At 40.3% G+C, this 20,349-nt stretch overlaps 1 protein-coding gene across 1 annotated transcript in view; it reads left to right on the top strand.

The window, feature by feature from the left end:
- Nucleotides 1-244: 244 nt before the first annotated feature.
- The window catches only part of LOC124157137, a 330,898-nt gene continuing 310,793 nt past the window's right edge, over nucleotides 245-20,349 (top strand). Inside the window, exons 1-3 of the mRNA XM_046531637.1 lie at nucleotides 245-460; nucleotides 1,844-2,244; nucleotides 7,401-7,588. Coding sequence (XP_046387593.1) covers nucleotides 1,850-2,244; nucleotides 7,401-7,588 — 583 coding nt within the window. The 5' untranslated portion in view covers nucleotides 245-460; nucleotides 1,844-1,849. The remainder of the gene's footprint in view (nucleotides 461-1,843; nucleotides 2,245-7,400; nucleotides 7,589-20,349) is intronic.

Consider the following 20,349-nt stretch of genomic DNA (forward strand, 5'->3'; position numbering starts at 1 on the left):
TTCAATGTTTTGGCCGAAGTCGGAGCGTCATTCTTCTAGCTGTTTCACCGAAGGTATTCTTACCAAGTCTGGGGCCACGAGACCAGCGGTGAGCCGCGATGCGAATGTTGATGTCTCATTGCGAATTTGTGCTTTCTCGAGTTCTCAATTGCTGCGATCGTGCGTATTTGACAATACCTTCAGTCATATCGCGAACAGGCCTTACTCGCGAGCCCCCTCGCCCGGATACCTTCAATGCTTTCTCGAGCGCAATTGTAGTTTTGGAGCATATTTGACGACTACTTCGGTTATACTAGTCATGCCATCAGTGGCGACACACACCGCCTTCCTCGCATAGCTCCCAGTTCAGGCTCTCCAGTCCGTAGGATAAGACGCGAATCGGGGAATCGGGCACTGTTGCCAACCGCAGGCTTTGATACATCCAGATCTGGACTTGGAGGAACGAGGTGAAGTTGGCAAGGTTCGTGGTAAATGGTGATGGCTTGATAGTATCTAGTTTAGATAGTTTAGCAATAGAATAAGATAGCGGTAAATTCCCTCACTTTACTTGGAGAGAGTGGGATAAGAATGAAAATGTTACCATTTGTCCATGCTGCTCTAGGTAGCTAAGTCGTCTCTAGCGATGACAGCCTATGGAAAGGTCGTAATTTAGCAAATTATAATTTTAGTCAAGAATCATTTTACGGGGCTACATATCGATTTCGACTTATGCAAATCATCACGAGTCCCTGATGATGACCCATATGACTCGTAAGAGGGTGAGTCATGGTAAATGGTTGCGGAGTTAGGCATGCATTTCTCTTATACGTTGTCCAAATTCCACTAAATTGATTCGCCGACGATCGAATCAAACCTAAAGATACCTGTCTTTTTCTGCACTTGTATCATTGTTTTTATTTGTATGAAAAATTATCCGGCGAAACTTTGTGGGAATGCGTTAACTCCATGGGATGAGAATGAACGACAGTAGTAAATTTCCACACAATTTTAATGTAAACCGACTCTGTTTCAAGAGTATGTGTCTTTATCAAGGTTTCGAAACCGGGTCGGTCTACATTAAAATCGCATGAAAAATTACTCTCTAGCTCTCTCCCAAAGCATCATGGGTATAGTCTTCATCAAGAACACAGACTGTGTAATACGTCGGAATCCCATCGTCAACAGCAACTACAATACTTAAGTTGCTATTGATGCCTTGATTTTGACTTAACGGACTATCTTGTACTTCGTTAAGGTACCTAACGCCGTTAAATGCCGGGTAGCACGATACATTGACATGTGCGAATTAATGTCCGTTTGCGTGAATGATTTTTGTGGACGTTATGGAACAAGTACGAATACATGAACCCAATTGGAACAGGCTCTATTTTCTGTTCATGCATTCGTACAAGTTGGGTGGTTAAATGGTGACTTTTCCTGTTATTCACGCGTTCATACGCATTCATGGGCGGTCCTCTCGCATGCTGCATGTTGGTGATGGGTCATCCCCTACCAAACACCCTAGACATAGCTCGTATGGTATTATGTAGATGTAGATACATTTATACATCAACTCGTTTACTCGTGCGGGTTAATGCATCGTGTAAACAGACCTTTGGGAAGCGACATAAATATCTCGCGAATCGAGTGCCCGTTGAATTAAACGAAAATTGCATTTTTATCGAATGAAAAGGTAATAATGCTCACTTTCTGGAATTCCGTTTATTATTAAAGTAACTTTAACAATCCAATTCGGTCAAAGGAAACACTTGCACTAATGAAATGGTGTTTTTTTCTTTGACCATAGTGGATTGTAAAAGTTATCTACTGTTACAACAAATATTGCATTTTTTCTTTTTGCTAGGATAAGATGGACAGGGAAGAGCTGCTGCCCGAACCGCTGTCCCCTCTGCCCCCCTCAAATTCTTCCTCCTCCACTCCCACCGCGATCCCCTCTTCCGGATGGCCCTTCTTCGACTCCCGACGGCAGTCCTCGTCCGCCCCGTCCACCCCGGAGGCGAGGAGGCGGCGTAGGGTCGCCCACTACGAGGAGAGCGGGGGCCTGCCTACGCCCCCGCAGTCCGGCAGCAAGAGCCGCTCCAGGCGCCATCGCACGGCGGCGGCTGCGGCGCCTCCCGCGCGCGAGGCGTGGGAGGACGAAGTGAGTCGGGAGGAGGCGGACGACGAGGGGGACGCCAGCTCCGACGCCTCCTCCTCCTGCGCCAGGGTGCAGAGACGCAAGGAGGGGCGTCGGAGGTTGTCCAGGTGCGTGGGTACATACTTCTACGTGGCAGCGATTGGTCATTCGCGATTGATTTGTTCAAAGCTGGGATGGCGAGTGAAACGAAACGAAAATGTTTCGTTTCGACCCGGAGGGAAACGAAAATACGAGGCCGAGGTTTATTTTCGTTCCCGAACGAAATTGAAATCACCATGGAGTTTACAGTGAAGTTTTCTCGGGTTTCACACCGGGTCAGGTCCTCCATTTCTCCTTCAAACGTTTCGATGGACAACTCGCCCATCGAAACGTTGGAAGGAGAAATGGAGGACCTGACCCGGTGTGAAACCCGAGAAAACTTAACTGCAATTGTTCGCCGGGAAAAAAAACAAAAATTATACCATGAAGTTTATTTTTCGCCGTCTCTTTTTCCATCATTTTTTCCGACTATATTCGCACCGTTTCCGATTTCTTTTACTCGTTGTTGCAATTCCTACATCACGAAAAATCCATGCACTCCTTCGATTTGATTCCACGGTTCCGATATAACGCGATACATTTTAAAAAGCGGCGCGCCGCGGCGTTTTCATTATTTAAAACTACTCGATATGTGCTGGAGCACTCAAATTAAAAAAATAAGCCAAACGTGGCATTACAATCGCAGTCAGAGGCTGTACGTTCTAATTGGGTGTAATACGGTACGAGCGACGGTTTCAATCGTTGGAAAAAAGGCACATGCCGAGTGATGGGAAAAGGGAAGGGATTTGCGTGAAACGGTTATGTTTCCACCACCATTGGAGCGATAATTTGACTATCGCCTGAAAAGAATGATTGTGTGACTTAGGCTTAGTTCTGATATTTTCGCACAACTATATAGAACCCAAAAACACTGCTTAAAAATGGTGCGTTTTCGACTTATAGATCATTGGTAATTTCAGTTCCTGCTGGCATCGGCTACCCGGGGTTAAAATCCGTGACAAAATTTTTCTCCACCCTATATATACTCAATCACTTTCTCTTCACTCAAGTGGTCGCGTGAACTCAAGATGGTTTTTGACCTTGTCAACGACCTCCCTCCACCCGTTCTTGTCTTCCGTCATTTCTGCTCAAGTCTTCTTACGTCCTTGAGTACTTGGTCTCTCATACGTAGTCTTGGTCTTCCTAGACGTCTTATATCATTGGGTCTACCATTTGAGGCCTTTTTTTTTATCGTGCTGGCGTTTTCCCTCCTCAATATGTGACCCAGCCATCTGAAAATATATTCTACATAATATTTGCAATCGTTATGATTAGCACTGAAGAGCTATGGATTTGATGGAGAATTGCCGGTCTCTGTAGCGGCGAGGTAAAGTTCTTGCCTGCCACATAAGAGGTCGCAGATTCGATTCCCGCCTAGGTAGGTAGCTCCAATCCAGGTTATGGACGTTTGTGTGTTTACTTGCTAAGTTAAAACCCCAAATAAAGGGCCAAATGTGCTGTTTTCGGCGGTAGAGGAATAAAGATCAAATCGTCACCAATATAAATTTATCGGACGTAATTTTTTATTATTTCTCGATGAAATTCGTATCGCAATGCCCATCAGCGAAGCAAGTGGCGACTTGTAAACCTATTTGAATGCGCGTTGGGTGGCAACACATAGACACCTGCTGGAGAATTCTCTATTGTAATAGTTGTGGCATCACCACTGAATCATAGGGCTCATTGAGGGGGCTCTCACTCGACACGGTAACATATAGCAAATTCTCAGCCTACCTGAATGGAAAAAAAGTCAAGTGGGTGGCACACGGGAGCTATGGAACCATGTAGCAACAATAAAAATCAACTTTTCGGGTCTTATCGCGAAATTCAAGTTATAACTCGACGTAGCGAAGAGTTCTCGGGATCGCCACCGGGTCAGGAACTCCACAGCTGCCGACGTTTCGATGTCCGACTCGGCCATCGTCCTCATGACCGAGTCGGACATCGAAACGTCGGCAGCTGTGGAGTTCCTGACCCGGTGGCGATCCCGAGAACTCTTCACTAAGTCCATTCGCCGGGAAAGCACGAAATCTGTCTTATATCTCGACGTTTCGCGACCCCTGCTGGTCGCTTCTTCAGAGGTGATGGCATCGGGATTTAATCTGAACTACGCGGTAAGGCCTTTATAAGGCTGTGATATCTATGGATGGGTCTCACTTCTTGGAATGAATTCAACACGCCTTATAAGTAATCTTCTTCCATACACTATAAATCCCACTTTCGACCACTAACTCACTCATACAAATGTTTGGGGTGAACGAGACGAGATACGACAAAATTATTATGACGACCCCCTCTACAATTGTCTGAAACCCTAGGAAAAAAAGGTTAAAACACTAAATTTCGTAGTATTTATCTGTATACTCATTTGAAATTAAGCATGGGGATTAGTTAAAAAAATGGCAACCAAAATCCGATGGCGGCTCGGCGATCATTTGAAGGAAGATACAAACAAATTATTACAACGACACGTATGTTTATGTAAAAAAGCAGAAGTGGAAAGTGGAAAAGAAGAGAAAGGAGCTGAAACGAAAAGATGATAAATATATGGCAGGAAATTTACTATGTAATTTTTGAAAAGTAATATTCTTCATGGCTTGTTTCCATATGCACAAAACTTTGTTTACATCAAAGCGCATTCAAACGAAAAGAAGAGAAATAGAGGGTAGGAAATTACATATTATTTGTGGTAAATTGTGTTATGTAAAAGTATAAAATTTCGGTGCTATCAAAATCAAAAGTGTGGTTGTTATTAAATGGATAGTAAACAACTGCACATAACTCAATGTCATTTTTAAAAGATGATTTGTGTTGTGGACAGTAGTTCCTGTCTTCTTGCCGATACACGATTGTAGCGGAATGATTCCTAAACAAACCGTTTTTAAAAGTTACTTAAGTAAGATAAATATGATTTTATGTTTATTGTTCGTGATGGCGGGAACGCTTTAATTTTTTTACTTTCTTCTCTGCAAATGTCCGTTTTAATGTGCAATGTTATCCGTGACCTGGTGCATCATAGACATTAAATACTGGAATACGGAGGATAAGTGCTCAAGTTTTTTTCTTTGTACACGAAGCAAATAATTTAAAGAGACTCATCCTCATAGAAAATTTGTTATATTTTTTTATTCCCATAGAAAAAACTGCTATTTTATAGAAATTGTTCTTAGATTGTAACCTGTATACTACGCGAACGTTTTACTTGTGAAATTGAAAATATTTCTTATATCTAATCTAGCTAATTAAAAAAACGGGTGAACCGTATTTGGAACCCCTTATTCGCCAATTGACGGATTGGCGGCGGTTTCTAGAACTATTTTCTGGACAGGTTTCTTCTTCGTGATTGGGTAATTTTAAAACTTTATATCCCGCGCGTTATGGTTACTTCTTTTTTTTTCAATAAATCACGGATTTATTATCAAAGTGACCCATTTATAAAACGTTCGAGCATGATTTCGATGGAATCTGTGGATTATAAGAAGAATTTGAATGAATGTTTTTTGAAAGAGGTGAAATATTCTAGCGGTTATTTCGCGTTGTTGCCTTATACGGTCAGAAGTATGTTAGATTGGTTATGAAAGAAGGTTTCATCGTCCAAAATCGAAGTAAAATTAATTGTTTTTTCTTCTGTAAAATTATAAATTTCTTATTAATTATTTCTTTTTGGTGTAAGTACAAATAAAATTATGTATTTAAATGGTATTTTTGCAGTAATTTTACATATTTTTGAAAACGTTTATCGCGCGCCGACCAGTTCAACTACGGTCGCGCCAAAAAAAAACGAATCTTTAGTTACAAACGGTGGACAAAAATAGCAAAACCTAGCAAAGTAACTATAAGGGGCCGCAAGCCTTTTGCGAAGGGTCCGGGGGGTCTCCCTTCCATCGGGCGGAAGCGAGTTTCCTCTATATAAGGTACACATACAGCATTTTTTGTCTGACTCGATGTTGATGTTAAAACCTGGATTGCAAGGATTATAATTTAGTGGTATTTGTTGAATTCATTTCCAGCAATTGAGTTACATGAATTTGTATAAATTAAACCGATTTAGCATCCCCGATTAAAACACAAATGGTAATATCCACTCCATTTTATTTAACACTTAACCGACCATGATTTCGAAAGAACCTTGATAATGACACAAAGTGTCGAAACCATGGTCGGTTAAGTGTTAATTAAAATAGTGTGGATATTACCATTTGTGTTTTAATCATGGATATAGCATTATTCCACAAAATTATTTAATTGGATTAAACCTGAAACGATTTTATAAACCGATTCAGGCTTGTCTTAGTGGAATTTCTGTTTGACAAGGATGATTTTGAAAGGATTCCCTTTTCTTGGTATTTTTTTCCGGAGTCGTTCTTCTAAAGCTATTGCTGGAGTCATCCATTATTATTCCTTTTACCACAGGCTCTTCCGTACCTTATAGGTTGCCTATTTGCTCATTGTATCCCCACTATCTTTTTTTCCCATCCTTTCCTCACTCCATTCAAATCATCCCTCACCTTTTCCTCGAAGTAATTAATGTGATGTCTTGTGCCAGATGAGGACTCTATGAACCGAAACGCGTCGTACGCTTTAAAATAATTGCGGAATAGAGTAATTAACGTTTATTTTAATATGACTTTGTAAACCACCGTAAGGTCCACTTTAATAGAAAATGAAATGATTTTCGATAAATAATTTCACAATTTGCGGCAAATAAGGGTGGTTGGCATACATTTTAAGCCATTGTAGCGTTGACTGTCCTCTGATTGATGGCTCAAGCATTTCCTAAAATAATTTGAAATCCCTTCAATTCTCTCTATCCCCACCTTTTCCTCTAATAGCTCACCCCTGGAGCGCCATTGCACATTACTTGGCTATTCCCTTGAACCGACGTTGAGTATCGATGCATTAACATTGAATTTAAAGTTTAAGAGCTAAAATCAGCACATGTTTATCTTCCTGATGGGTACGCAAAAAACCCCACACCCGTAAGTATTGGTTACCCTATAACCCCCACTAGTCTTAATTCCTAGCTACCCTAGCCCCTGCTTTCGGAGATAGTGTTTCCTATTTTAATGGGCTTTAGGAGATACGCACTTAATTACATTTCCGCCGATAAGAAGCTCCACAAAATTTGGCTAATAATTTCATATCTCCAGCTGACAAAAGTCCCTTCGTCCAAATGCGTTCTTAGGTCCAGTCACCCGGATGGGGGCAGCCACCCTTCGAAGCAGTGCCTGCAGTACAGGCGGTCCGTGGCCACGCAGACGCCATCCTCCAACTTCTTCTACACGTGCAGGAGTTGTCGCCGGGCGCGGAGGAACGCGACGGCGGCATCGGATCGGACTGCCTCGCCAAGGCACTCTTCACATTCGCGCATTGGTGAGTCCATTTTATATAAATACCCGCTAGCACGCATAGATAAGAGGATGAGCTTCGGCGCAGGAAGTTTCGTCTTCTGTGTTCGGGGCTGAAGTCCGAATCTCACGGTTTTTTTTCAGGGCGACGAAACTGGTTTCTATAACACCTGAGAAAATGACATGACTGAGACTGTTTTAGCTTGATTTCCGTGTATTACCCCCCCTGTCAGCGTTTTAACTTCCCACCCCCCACTTTGCCCACCAAAGAGTATGGCCTTGGGGAATTTGTTCTCTTTCAAATTTTCAACGGCCGTAGATCGTTCAATCACTTATAACATGATTGAAATTTCTAATTTTAATACACAGGCAAATATTTGTAAGGTTCTGGTTTATCTCACCAGAAAATTTTAGGGTGATATCATAAGTTGTAAGCGAGAAGATAATAATTGCGAAAAAAGATCAATTGAGTTGTAGTGACGTAGTCAAAGTAGTGCTTATTGCGTCCCCTGAATGTGATTCATAGATAACTTTGATTCAGTGGTTACACCTTTTTGAAAATCCGCTGCCGCTTCTGACCCCATGATCTCATTCATGGGAACTGGATGCTATTTCTCTGATCTTCCGTACCAACACGGTCCACAGAATTCGGTTTCCTTCCCTCTGGTTTCGTAGCATGTCCGTTATCTTTCCGAAGGAGCTCAGATGTCCGTTCGTGCCGCCCTCCCTCCCACTTGGCAGTTCACGGGAAATCTGGAGACACCCGAAGATTTTGTAGGAAAAACTATAAATTTGATTTATCAAATTCGCGGAAGGAGGAGGATGTAAGGGGCTTGAGACCACGTGACGTGTTGATGGGCCGCGGGCGCTAGATGGCAGCAGGGGAGATCAGTCCAGTGGGTCGGAAGTTTGGCGGGGAGAGAAATATAAAATTCTCCTCGGGTAGCCTTTTATGGGGTGGGCTATGAGGGGATGGCCGCTCCGAAGACGATTCAATAAACTGGACCCGAGTTCTCAGCTCACTGACTTTCCCAGGACCGCCAACGAAATACGATCTTCTGTTGTTTATCCCCTCCCCCCCTCTCTCCCTTTCGTCCTATTGTGGACTATCCATACAGCCCTTTGTCCCGGAGACGAATCTCTCTTTCCGCACCACTTTTATTGCGTTATCCCACTAACAACAGGCATTGCGGATCCGCCGAAAAATGAAATTTTTATTTGTTTCCAGTCGCTCTTTTTTTCATCCGGGAAAAAAGGAAGGAAAAAAATAACGTCCACGGATAATTTTTTTATTTTATTCACCACGCATATTATACTCCACGGAAGTGCATTTCTGTCGGTCGTATTTTTCGAGTGAATTTTTTCGCTTACCTATTCAATGAGATCATGCCGCTACGTGACTGAGGATTTTTATTCTCGCGGTCTGTCTATTCAGCCCTTTTTACAACTTCTAAGTTAGGAGCTCAGGGAGAACCCGTTCTCAAAGAACGTGATTTATCTCTAGGCGAGGCCTTTGCGTGTTATCGCAAGCTGGGATAGTTTTTTTTTCATGCTTATTTTACACCATTAACTAGCATGCAATGATCTTTCCTTTGAATTCTGGCCTTAGGCCGTTATTCCCCCCCCCCCACCCGCTCGCTCTGCGTCGTCTATTTTTGAAAATTATAATTATTGTGAATCTAAGTATATTATCAGATGCTTATTCTTTACGAGTCACCCTCTGGAGATGATAAATGCCTCGGAAAATATTTAGTCTTAACAATTTGAGAATAGGGTGATTAACTATTATTTTTTTATTGCCTGAATCGAAGGATTATTACTCCTGGAGTACGTATTTCACGCTTTTAGATTTTTAAATGACGATATATATTTTTAGCGATTAAATGAAAAGTTAAAATTTTCAAGCGCGCGAAAACGCGACGGCTAAGTAGGAATGTTGGGAAAACGCCGTGTGACGTCGTTCTGCTTCCCGCTGCCGCAAAGTGAGGTGACCTTGGGGCGAGGCTTTGAGCGCTGATACGATGCAGGCTGCTAGCAGGTAGCAGAGTACCCTGCTAGAAGGTAGCGCTTGGCTTAAGTAAGGATTATTATTACCTTATCAAACGAAGGAAACTTTCCGACCTTAGGCAGTTTTAATACGTGATTATTAAGACATGTTTTCCTGAATTCTGAGCCTCATGCATGCATTGGTAATCTCAGATGATGTAAAACTCCTATCCTCACGTGTAGAAACTAGGTCCCTGTGACGTTACGTGGAGTGGCATCGCATGGGCGCCAATCTGGCCTTTTTCAAATGAGGATAAAATTGACCCTTGCCATTCGTCTAAACCGGGATTTCTAAAACCAAATGATTTGTATATTATGAATATACTAATGGTTGGTATTGAATCGCAATCAATGCCTTTCGCTTTCTTTGATGAAGGAAACTACCCTATTGCAAATGGAAATATTTGTTTATCGTTATCGACACATTACTTCTTCTTACAGTTGACTGCTTACCAAGTACAAGCTTAAAAATACTGATTTATTTTAGATTTTTAATCGGTATTAGCCTTATTCAGTATCATTACTGGTTGTCTTTGGCCTTGATTCTGGCCAATTATGGAATAATAACAAAAGGACTTCATATTTATGTATCCATATATTGTATAATGCTCTGATTCTCCAGGTCCCTGTGTTTGACTGCTGGTTTTCTTGTGGAGTCTACCATGTTTTATTCTTAGTTATACCCACACTGGAATCTTCGTGTGGCTTCTGTTGGCCGTTATAATACTATTTATATTAGCCAATAACCTTCAAATGTAGCAGTTCATATTTTTTCACTCTACAGCAGAGATGCTCAACTGAAATAATTTTGTATGAGATGGGTATGATCGGGGTGTGAAAAAAATAGCAATATACCTTTTATAAACGCTTGAGAATATATAGTATTATCCTAGAAATTTTGTGAATTTTTTCAATAGCATAGATATATGAAGTATAAGGCTCTCTACTCAAGCATTGGTGGGTTATTGGTCTCCTTGGTGAATGAGGTTGTTAAAGTAAAACTTCCGTTAATAATGGAAATATACTTCATGCCACGGATGATGCAGGAGGTGAAGTACGTGAAGTAAAGGAATTATTGGGGTGTCGAAAGATTATCCGAAAGGAGAATTGAGTGGAGAGCTGCATCAAAACAATCTAAGGAATAATGACTCTTGATGATGAGTGATTACCAATATGGCGAGCAGAGATTTTTTCTACTTCTTTATTCCACATGACGATTTTACCCTTTGCACGGGTTAACTCCGGTTAACACAATCAGAACGGACTATTTAAATGGATGTGCCCAGTCGTCTTTTCCAACAAGTTTCAGGTTGATTATTAAGTAACACACGGTTGTAGGCCGCGTGGTTATAGGATTGTTTGCTTCAACTTTCCGTGACCGACTTCTGGTCCCTAATTCAAGGGAATGGTATACAAGACTGCTATTCCCTTGGAGAGGTGACCAGCAGTCGATCACGAATAGTCGGGACAAAAAATTCCGATTTACCACGCGGCATAGATCCATATGTCGCTTTTCAATCATCATGGATCGCGATAGCTTTAAAGAAAGTTTGAGGTTCTTCCATTCCATATATCCTGGAAACCCACTCAGAAGATTTTCATGAATGGGTGCGACTTTCAGTGGCCTCCTTGCAGTGCATGCAGTCTGTTTCAGGCCATGTTTTGAATAGATTTTGGCCTGTTTCGGTTCAAGTTAATTGCCATTGGAAAGGTTCCTCTCAAACAAGAATCAAACCATGGACCTTAAGGGTATCGGGCACCACGCGGGCCATTATGCTATTCAGGCTCCCGAATTCTCATGGTACGAGAATCGACTGCTAAGACTATCGATAAGGATACTTTATGTATCAATCTTATTGTTTTTGCTGACTTCTCACGTGTTGAATTTCTTGCGTGGACACACGACAATTTGTTTGTGAAAGAACACACGATATACAGGGTGTTTCTTGAGGAATCTGCAATATTTCAGTAGGGAGTAGGGGAGAAAATTTTAGGAATTTAATGTACTTTAACGTGGGGTCTCAAATCCTTAACTACTGAGCATAGCAACGCAAACATTTTGTTTGATTCACTTGGCAATTACCACGAAAACAGTTTTTCATGGGAATCAAGCCCTCTCGACATTTCATTTAATACTCTGGAGTTTTAAGGACATTAAATATTTAAGGTTGGACAAAAATGAGCGATTATAATTGTCGGGCATAATTAATATCGGAGCTTAATTAAACGATAGCTTTGATAAAGTATCAACACGAAGACTGCGCAATCTCACCCATTGTGAAATCAATATTTTTCTACAGTTATAATAGCTTATTTTCGTCCAAACTAAATTATTTAATGCTCTTAAAAATCCAATGTATTAAATAAATCGAATATGCTGGATACATAAGAAAAATCGTTTTCATGTTAGCTGCAAAGTGCATCCAAAGAACTGATTGCGTTGCCATATATCAGTAATGCAGGAGTTGCGACCTCATGTTTATTGGGCAAAAAATGCTTAAAATTGTTTCCCTTACCACCTCCTAAAGTATTGCAGATTCCTCTTGAAACACTCTGTAAGTAAGGATTAGATAAGATTTTCAGTGCAGGTATTTGTAAATATTTATTTCCCTCTTGAGGACATCTGACCATGCTTCTTTCATCCACTTTTCGTCCTTCATGGATCCACCCACGTACGGTACGGAAAGATGTTCCACGCCCATCACTTTCATCCCCTTGCGACTCCCCAAAAGAACCCTCTTACCCCCAACAAATCTCAAATCGCGGTCCACCCCACCCTTGCGAACATTTTCCCCCGCCTCTTCTCCGTCTCCGCTTGCATCTCCCTTGGATCGGACTTGCAAACCCCAATCACGTCATCGATACGGATTTTATGCGCTGTGGCGAGAGGGGTCGGAAGTTTTTCGTGTCCGTGTGTGCGATCATCGTTGCGTATTCCATCAGTCGAGATTGACGTACGTTCCTAACCCGATTTGCCTCCACCCTCCTCCGTATTCTTTGGGTTTCTCCCGACAATCGACCCTCGCGCCACCTCGGACCTTACTCCGAAAGAATTCAAAACTCAAAAAGCCTAAAAAAAATGGCGGATTTTACTGCATATGTGATGGAGAGTCGATGACTTCATCATTTCCTAGTTTGGAGCAGTGGTCATTGTTGTGAATGCAGGGGTTCATACGGAACTCCTATCCGTTGTCATTCGTAGTTAAATTTTCGAGTTATTTATTGCAAGTAATGTTGCGTTATTCAAAGCCTTTTGATGATAAAATGCACTCCGTACGCAACCTCACCCACGGGTACATCGATGTTTACACCACGGGTAAAATTTTCTGTACAAACAATCATTTAGATTACCTTGAATTGGAACCCGGTCCAGGCTTGGTGGTGTAAATGGTGACATGCCTTACCGGCAATCGGCAGAACCGGGTTCGCAATCTGGCTACGCCAAATGATTTCTTCTTGGCAAATTTTACCATTGGTGTTCCGGTTAAGGTGGATTTGAATAAAAAAGAAGACTCCGATATCATTCTTCATCCTCACCTGTGCCCTCTCTCCTTTAGCTCTCCATACCTCAGTTAACCATAGAGCTTGTTACTCTAAATTATACTCTTGAATTCTGTTATATTCCTCTCCCTTACCCTTTCCTCCTTACTTCTACATTATCAGCATTCCCTTTTCCCAGTACCATAGAGTAAGTATATTTATAGAGGGCTCACGGCATAGGAGGAAATCGTATCGACAGTTTTAATTCTCAAAAAGCAGGAAGATGGCACGATAGTAGCTAGCCAGAGGCGAGAGGGTCTTTTTCTTCAAGGTCACCTCGCCTATCCCCTTTCCTTCCCGCTCCCCCTCTTCCAACTCTGTCAGTCCCCGAGGAAGATGATGTTTACATCGGCCTTAGAGAGCAGAGGAGAAGGAGAGGCGGCGCTCAGTGGCCAGGATCGCGAAAAAAGTTGGACAAAAATCAGATTTTCTTTGGATGTCTTTGAAAATTGCACTCTACACGTATTTTGGCATGCTACTTTCATTTCTGCATTTATTTTCACGAAAAAATATTATTTTAGGCGATACCTGGAACTTTAACTTATTATATGGCAAATCGTAACGCTAACTGCATAGACGAACGCAAATCATGATAAAACATGAAAATAAATGATAAGTAGTTATGAAGTATGAGTTAATGATCTTTGAAATTAGTCAATAAACAAAAAAGGCTAACAAGAGGGTTGTTGGGTTCATTGACTTACGTTAAAGAGGTGCGATTTCCAGATTTCGTGAGGTTCTTCTGTATGGACTAAAGTAATTTTTAAATAAATGTCAAAATAGTATTTAAGTGACTCTTTTATTCTCATATAAGCATGGTTAATGATTTATAACTTTACGGATTATGTATTATAATTATTCATCATCAGATTCTTCCCAATCCCACCCATCCCTCTCTTCGCATTCGCTCGCAGAATTTTGAGACTCTAGCAAGACCAAGAGATCACGAACCTCCTGCGAAAGATCTTTAAGGCCCCGACATTTGTTCAGTCAGTTCCTAATGTGCTAATAAAAGGGTTCGATATCAGGATCAGTCACCGGAAAATATCCTCATTCGTATGAATTCGAGATATTTTTCTCGCGTAATGCTCGCGGTATTTTCTAATATCTTTATTGCGAGGTTCCTGGGCCTCCTCCGATAGTTCTTCAATAGGAAGAAGAGCCGACTCGATTACATCTGCACCATGTATGCACTTTGTGCTCCGTGGGTGGCATGTAAAACCATCCATAATGTCTCAAAAAATTTTACGCTGTATCTAAGCAGAACTTCTTAAATTTTACCGGATCAATCAATAATCCGCAAGACAGAGATCTCAAAATTGTTGAGAATTGAAAGATTAATTCTTCTTCTACTCCTGCAAATTACTTGACTTCAAGCAGCTTCGTTTTCCTAATTTTGGAGCGCGTAGTAACGTCAGTGAATTGTTTACTTGGCCTACCCCTTTGTATATCGGATGTACCTGTTAAAAAATGAGACTACTAGAACAATATCCCAGGGGACCCCATGTCACCATTAAAATACTAGGAAAATACGAACCCGAGGTGCTTGGAAGGTTGCGAAGTACATAAGGGAAATCAACAATTTTGTTCAACCAGTTGCCATTCCTCTAAAAAAAAGAGATTGATCGTGAACTAGCTCGCCATCTTCTCTCGTCGGAATAAAAAAATTTCATGTTCAAAAAATTAATAAGCTCAAGTTTTGCCTTTCATCTCCGTGTAATCTGAAACAACCCCCTAGATATGCATTCAAATTCCTTTTTCGAGCAACTATAGTTTTTTTTTCTCCAGCATTTTTCCGTGCAGTTCTCGCCGCGTAAATGCCCATGAAATTTTTGACAGTCAACAATAATTACACAGGTTTGTAAAAAGCTACACATCAGTCCTCTTTCTACAAAGTTTAAATATAAAATAGAAGGGAAAATATGAAAAATAGTGCTTGCCTCGTCTCAGACCAATTTAAAAAAACGGAAACTAGAAACGGAAATAAATGAAACATAGTATACCTGCTCAATAATCCTTATTTATGTGGTTGTCAGGAACTAATAAATTACTGAATCACATTTTTTTAATTATCACATCACTATAACTTCTTTGTGAGATCACTGTTAAACACAAAAACTGTGGCCAAAATAGGACTTCTCAATTAGTAATGGGTATGCGTTCACATCGACAGAAAAGGAGAAACTGAAATTATCTAATTGTCTGACAATTCCGGTCCAGCGGCAAATGATGTAGTCAACATAGCGGTACCAGAAGATGTTATATGAGATAGAATTCCCGAATCAAATAATTGGCGTTTTGAATTGTCCGTAAATATTTCGGCTATTACAGGTGAAAGGGAATACCACATCGCAAGGCCGTCTGTTTGGTGATAAATATTCTTATTGTACAAAAAATAATTTTGGCTGGCAAGCTGTTCCATTAGACAATGAAGTTCACAAGACACACTGATTTTAATACTGTGGTCTCTCAATAAGTAACAAAGTTGTTTGTACAGGTACAGAAGTAAATAGATTTTTTACGTCAAATGAAACTAGCTTGGAGTTGGATGGTGACGTATGAGGTGTTGAAGTTTGTGTGGCAAAATGATGGGGCTATTAATATTATATTTTCGTGAAAAACCAGGCAATTGCCTAAAGATGATATTTAATTTAGGGGCTAATTTAAAAAATTACAGCAGGAAGATATAGCTTTTTTAACACTTTTTTGGAATCTATCCGTTGGATCACGGGAGAGAATCACGAATGAGGTATCCTCCAACACATCATCACATTTGGCGATGCATGAGACCTTATTACGGATTAGCACACTGTTCCTTTTTTCTGCTTTGGAAATAATAAAATCTTCTTCGTTTACCTTCTAATTGATTGATCAAAATCAACTTGGTTGTGATTAACTTTCATACGGTGAGATGTACTTGGATTAGCAAAGGTAATACAATTATATATATTGCACAATTTTATTTTCCTGCATTCTCGCGCCGGAGGGCTACTTGTACGTCGACTCCGTCGAAATGTTTTTACATCAGATGGAAGTTTTTTAACCTTCTATAAACACATCACTAGTTTTTACTCGTCGGGACATAAGTCCCCAACAATGGAGGAAAATGAGGGTTACACCTCGGGAAAATCATTGATAGATGACATTTCAGCCACTCAGAGGAAGTACCTCCGCAAAGGCTCGTCAACAGGTCGGTTGCAGTTCGAAGTTTGGACTTAAAACTTTATGTTGCATAATCTCTGCCTTCTCTTCGGGTTTCCACCGCGTCCGTTGCCTTTTGGCGAGAACAGTATCGACAAAAGCCAACGGACGCGGTGGAAACCCGAGGAGAATGCAGAGATAATCTGATCAACGCCGCGAAAATCTTCGAACCTACTATATGTTGCATGATTATAACAAATCCTGTATTAGTGTTGAAAATCTGTATTTAAATGAATAACTTGTTATTAAAGACAAAAAAATAGGTTTTGGACTGTTAAAATGTGTACGAAAAGCAATCAATATCTAATATACATAGAATCAAATGTTTTATAACAATTAATGAATGGATAACTTAAGATTCTAACGCGATAACATATTTTAGCCTACGAATTAGGATTCCCCATGAGGCCTACGAAGCAAATTTTGCTTGCAGTTTCGATACACAAAACTGCATAATAGGAGGTTTAATTCCGAAAAAGGGGAGGGCGGATAGTTTTGAATCGCCATATTTTTCTAGTGCCGCAGCATCTTACAATTGGAATATGCCAAAAATACTCCATTCGATATTGCTATATAAATGCTCACCGCGTAAAATGTATCTTTGGATATTTAGTTTTTCGGCCCCTGGGAGAAGGGATTCATTCATATAATGAGGCAAGAATTTAAGCAATGAGTGAACCCGGGCCCAATTGCAGCCGCTATTTGTTTTACTTTTAAGTACCTCAACTAAATGCTAACGCTTAAAACAAAACTTTCCTCAAACGACAATGCGTCTTGTTATTGACGAGACGACGCTTATCACAACTCTGATCAGAATAAGGTCTCAAGGAAAGACAAAAACATGCATTAGATGATCCCCGGCCCCATAGGTACGTAAGACCTGAAGTAGAAAACTGGTACAGCCGAAAGAAACCTTTCCATTTTCGACGCGGTAACAGAATGGGCCATTACTCATCCCGCTATCGAGCAAACAAATCAAGGTCACCGACCACCCCTATTCCCAAAAATGCTACTGCTGATCCATACCTCTTTGTGTTCGTTTGAAGCTGCGCGCTTAAGAATTCATTACCAAATACTTTTAAGCTTTAGTAACCAACTGTGGTGAAGAGGCTATGACCGTTAGCGAAAGGCAAACAGTGCATTGTTGTTCAATGTAGAGATCCAATCTCGCATTCCCTTTTTATTGTAATATTCCGGCACTTGGTGTTGTAAATAGCATTTACACTTCACCAAAGTAAGGTATTTCCTATTTGAAGTTCTGAAGCACACTACGCGAAATGTATTTCATCCGATATGTTGATCGTTCAACGATGCGATGACCATCAATAAGAATTATATTGTCTCTTGAAGCGAAAAGATCTTACCTCACGGAAAATCTCTTCCTCGTCAAAACAAAACCCTCGCCTCGCCAACCTATCTGATGGCAAAACGAACTCTTTTAGGAGGCGGGAGCTTTCTGCGTAGACCCAGGCCTGTAGGGAAAGCCTGACGAGGTGCGGCCATTAAAAATGCATAACTCCCCTTGTAATTGAGATAAAGTTACAATTCTTTCACCAAAAATAAATTTATAGTTTTGTCCAAATTTCATACGCAGCATATATGGACCTATATCGTAAGATACGAAAGTTAGCAGGCGATTGATTTTTACCCTGCAAAATTCCAGATTTTTCGTCCGAAAGATATATAAACACACATAACAACGTTGAAACTGAGTTATGAACAAATTAAAGTTTACTAGTATGGAAAAAATGTGATATGAACATTTCCTGCAAGTTTCAACTTTATACTAAGAACAGTCTGCCGGAAAATGGATTAGGATTATAACCTCGGAAAAGTGAAGTAACAAGCCGAAATTCGAGAAAATATTTTTTATAACAATTGTTATAAACAAAATCGAATAATTAACGTCTCCAATTAACGTAGCAACCCTTTCTGCTTCAGAATATATTTTTAGACTTGTGGAACGAGCAAATTAAAAAAATTGCCAAAATTCTTCTAGTGACATCTGGTTAATCGCTCTAGAACTACACCAAAAACGTATACAATTTTTGCACGTGTGGTGAGCTCTCTATATATACTTACTCTATGCCAGTACTCACCGCTTGCTCCAGGGTGTTTGGCAGGGGGTGACTAATCACCAACATGCAGCATACAAGAGGATCTCAACATGCACACTACACGGTCATAAAAATATGACACAAGATAAAAATATCGTGAACATTCATACGATGAAAAACCTTGCCAACAGTTAGTAATTCCTATAGTAAAACATTCGCATTCCATTGTTCTAAATGGAGGAATGAGTCGCATGAGTCGTCCTAGGGAGTGACATCATTAATTTTATTAATCGAGAGACTGTTGCTATCCTTAAGGATACGAGGAAAGAATGGCATTTGAAATCTCTCTGTTGTAATATTTTTCCTTTATTTTCTTCTCGTATTTTCGTCTGCCATTGTACGACGGTAAGCGAAGGATCTTGTTCATGTCGTCTGAGAAAAAAATCTGAGAAGGAAGAGTAGGCTAAGGATTTGAAGTATAGGCTAAATTTACGTGGTAAATTGAACTTATACTTCGCTCTACGCTCCTGTAATGATTCCCATCCTAATTAGCCCAACGTATTGGAAACGCTACACTTTTTATCGTACCTTAGTCTGGTAGCTTCGTTCTTTCCCCTTTCTATCGCATTTACAGATAATACCTTTTACAAATCCCAGTTTATGGTTGACTCTCCAGCATAAATCGCGAATGTGTTTAGCCCACGAAAGATCCCGTATAATACCCATAAGTTTTTTTTAAAATTTTACTTTAACTTGCTGCCGCGATGGATATTCCTGCTCAATTTGGTGTATATACCGTTATATCTGGAATATTTTGTGGATGTTTTCACCACCACTTAAATTTTTTCAAAGTTTCGGGGTCATATTCATAATCAGCGACCTCAAAAACGTATAAATACTCTAAATTAGTTTCTTTGGGTAGCTGTGCCGCACTTCTCAGTATCTTGAACCTCTGAGTAATGCGCTGTTGAATTGGTGACAGTGAGAATCTCCTTAAAAATCAGAAATGTTAGAGAGATTGATGTGATATAATTCTTTTTCGGCTTAGAAAATCTTTGCTTTCCCGCTAATATTTGCTCCCTTGACATATAAACATTTAAAATACCCTGCCATTCCTGTCAGCGTTAGTATGGATCTTTTTGGACCTTACAAAAGGAAATTATAAAATATTTTGTAATTCCCTTCGGAAAATACTACTCATATTTATTGCGGAAGCATTTAATAAAAATGGAAACGCAAAGTAATTTACGTGATCACGGAGGAGTTTTGCCGCAGTGACCTTCAATCAACGCCCGCTACTAATAATTAATTGTAAAAGGTAGGAGTAAGCCGCGTGAAATGATATTACGTTTGTAGATTTATGGTTTTTTTGGGAATATCCCAAATTTTTTAATATTTTCCATTTTTTTTATAATTTTCCAATATTTTTTTGGGTCTCCGGCATAGGAGAAGAAACGTCGGCCATTTTAATAACCTGACGCGGGATATTCCCAAAAAAAAAACCATAAATCTACAAACATGGACCGCGAAACCTTTAGTAATTTGATATTACGTTTGTTTTAAATTTTCGAATCCTTTGGTAATGATATAATAAATTGCAAAACAGTTACCCGGACTCAATAATGACTAACACGACTAACACTTGGACTTAAATTTTTAGTGGTTAACGTTGGTTTTATGCTAGAGCAGCGATTCCCAACCTTTTTCTTCCTCCCCTATTCGTCTATATGTATATAACTAATATTGTTTCCCCAAAAATGTAACGTGCACATTTTATTACATAATTTCACTACGGGTAGGTGATACTTTTCGGTATATGTACATGAATGTACGGGGCCGTTTCTTTCAATTCCTGATCACTCAGAAAAAAACGCCATACAAGCGACAGGCGGATGGGACGTTAAGCCGAGGTCCCTTCGGCGTCTTTCATAGAGAGCAGGCT

This window comes from Ischnura elegans, chromosome 4 (genome assembly GCF_921293095.1).
Source record: "Ischnura elegans chromosome 4, ioIscEleg1.1, whole genome shotgun sequence".
NCBI classification, from domain to species: Eukaryota; Metazoa; Arthropoda; class Insecta; order Odonata; family Coenagrionidae; genus Ischnura; species Ischnura elegans.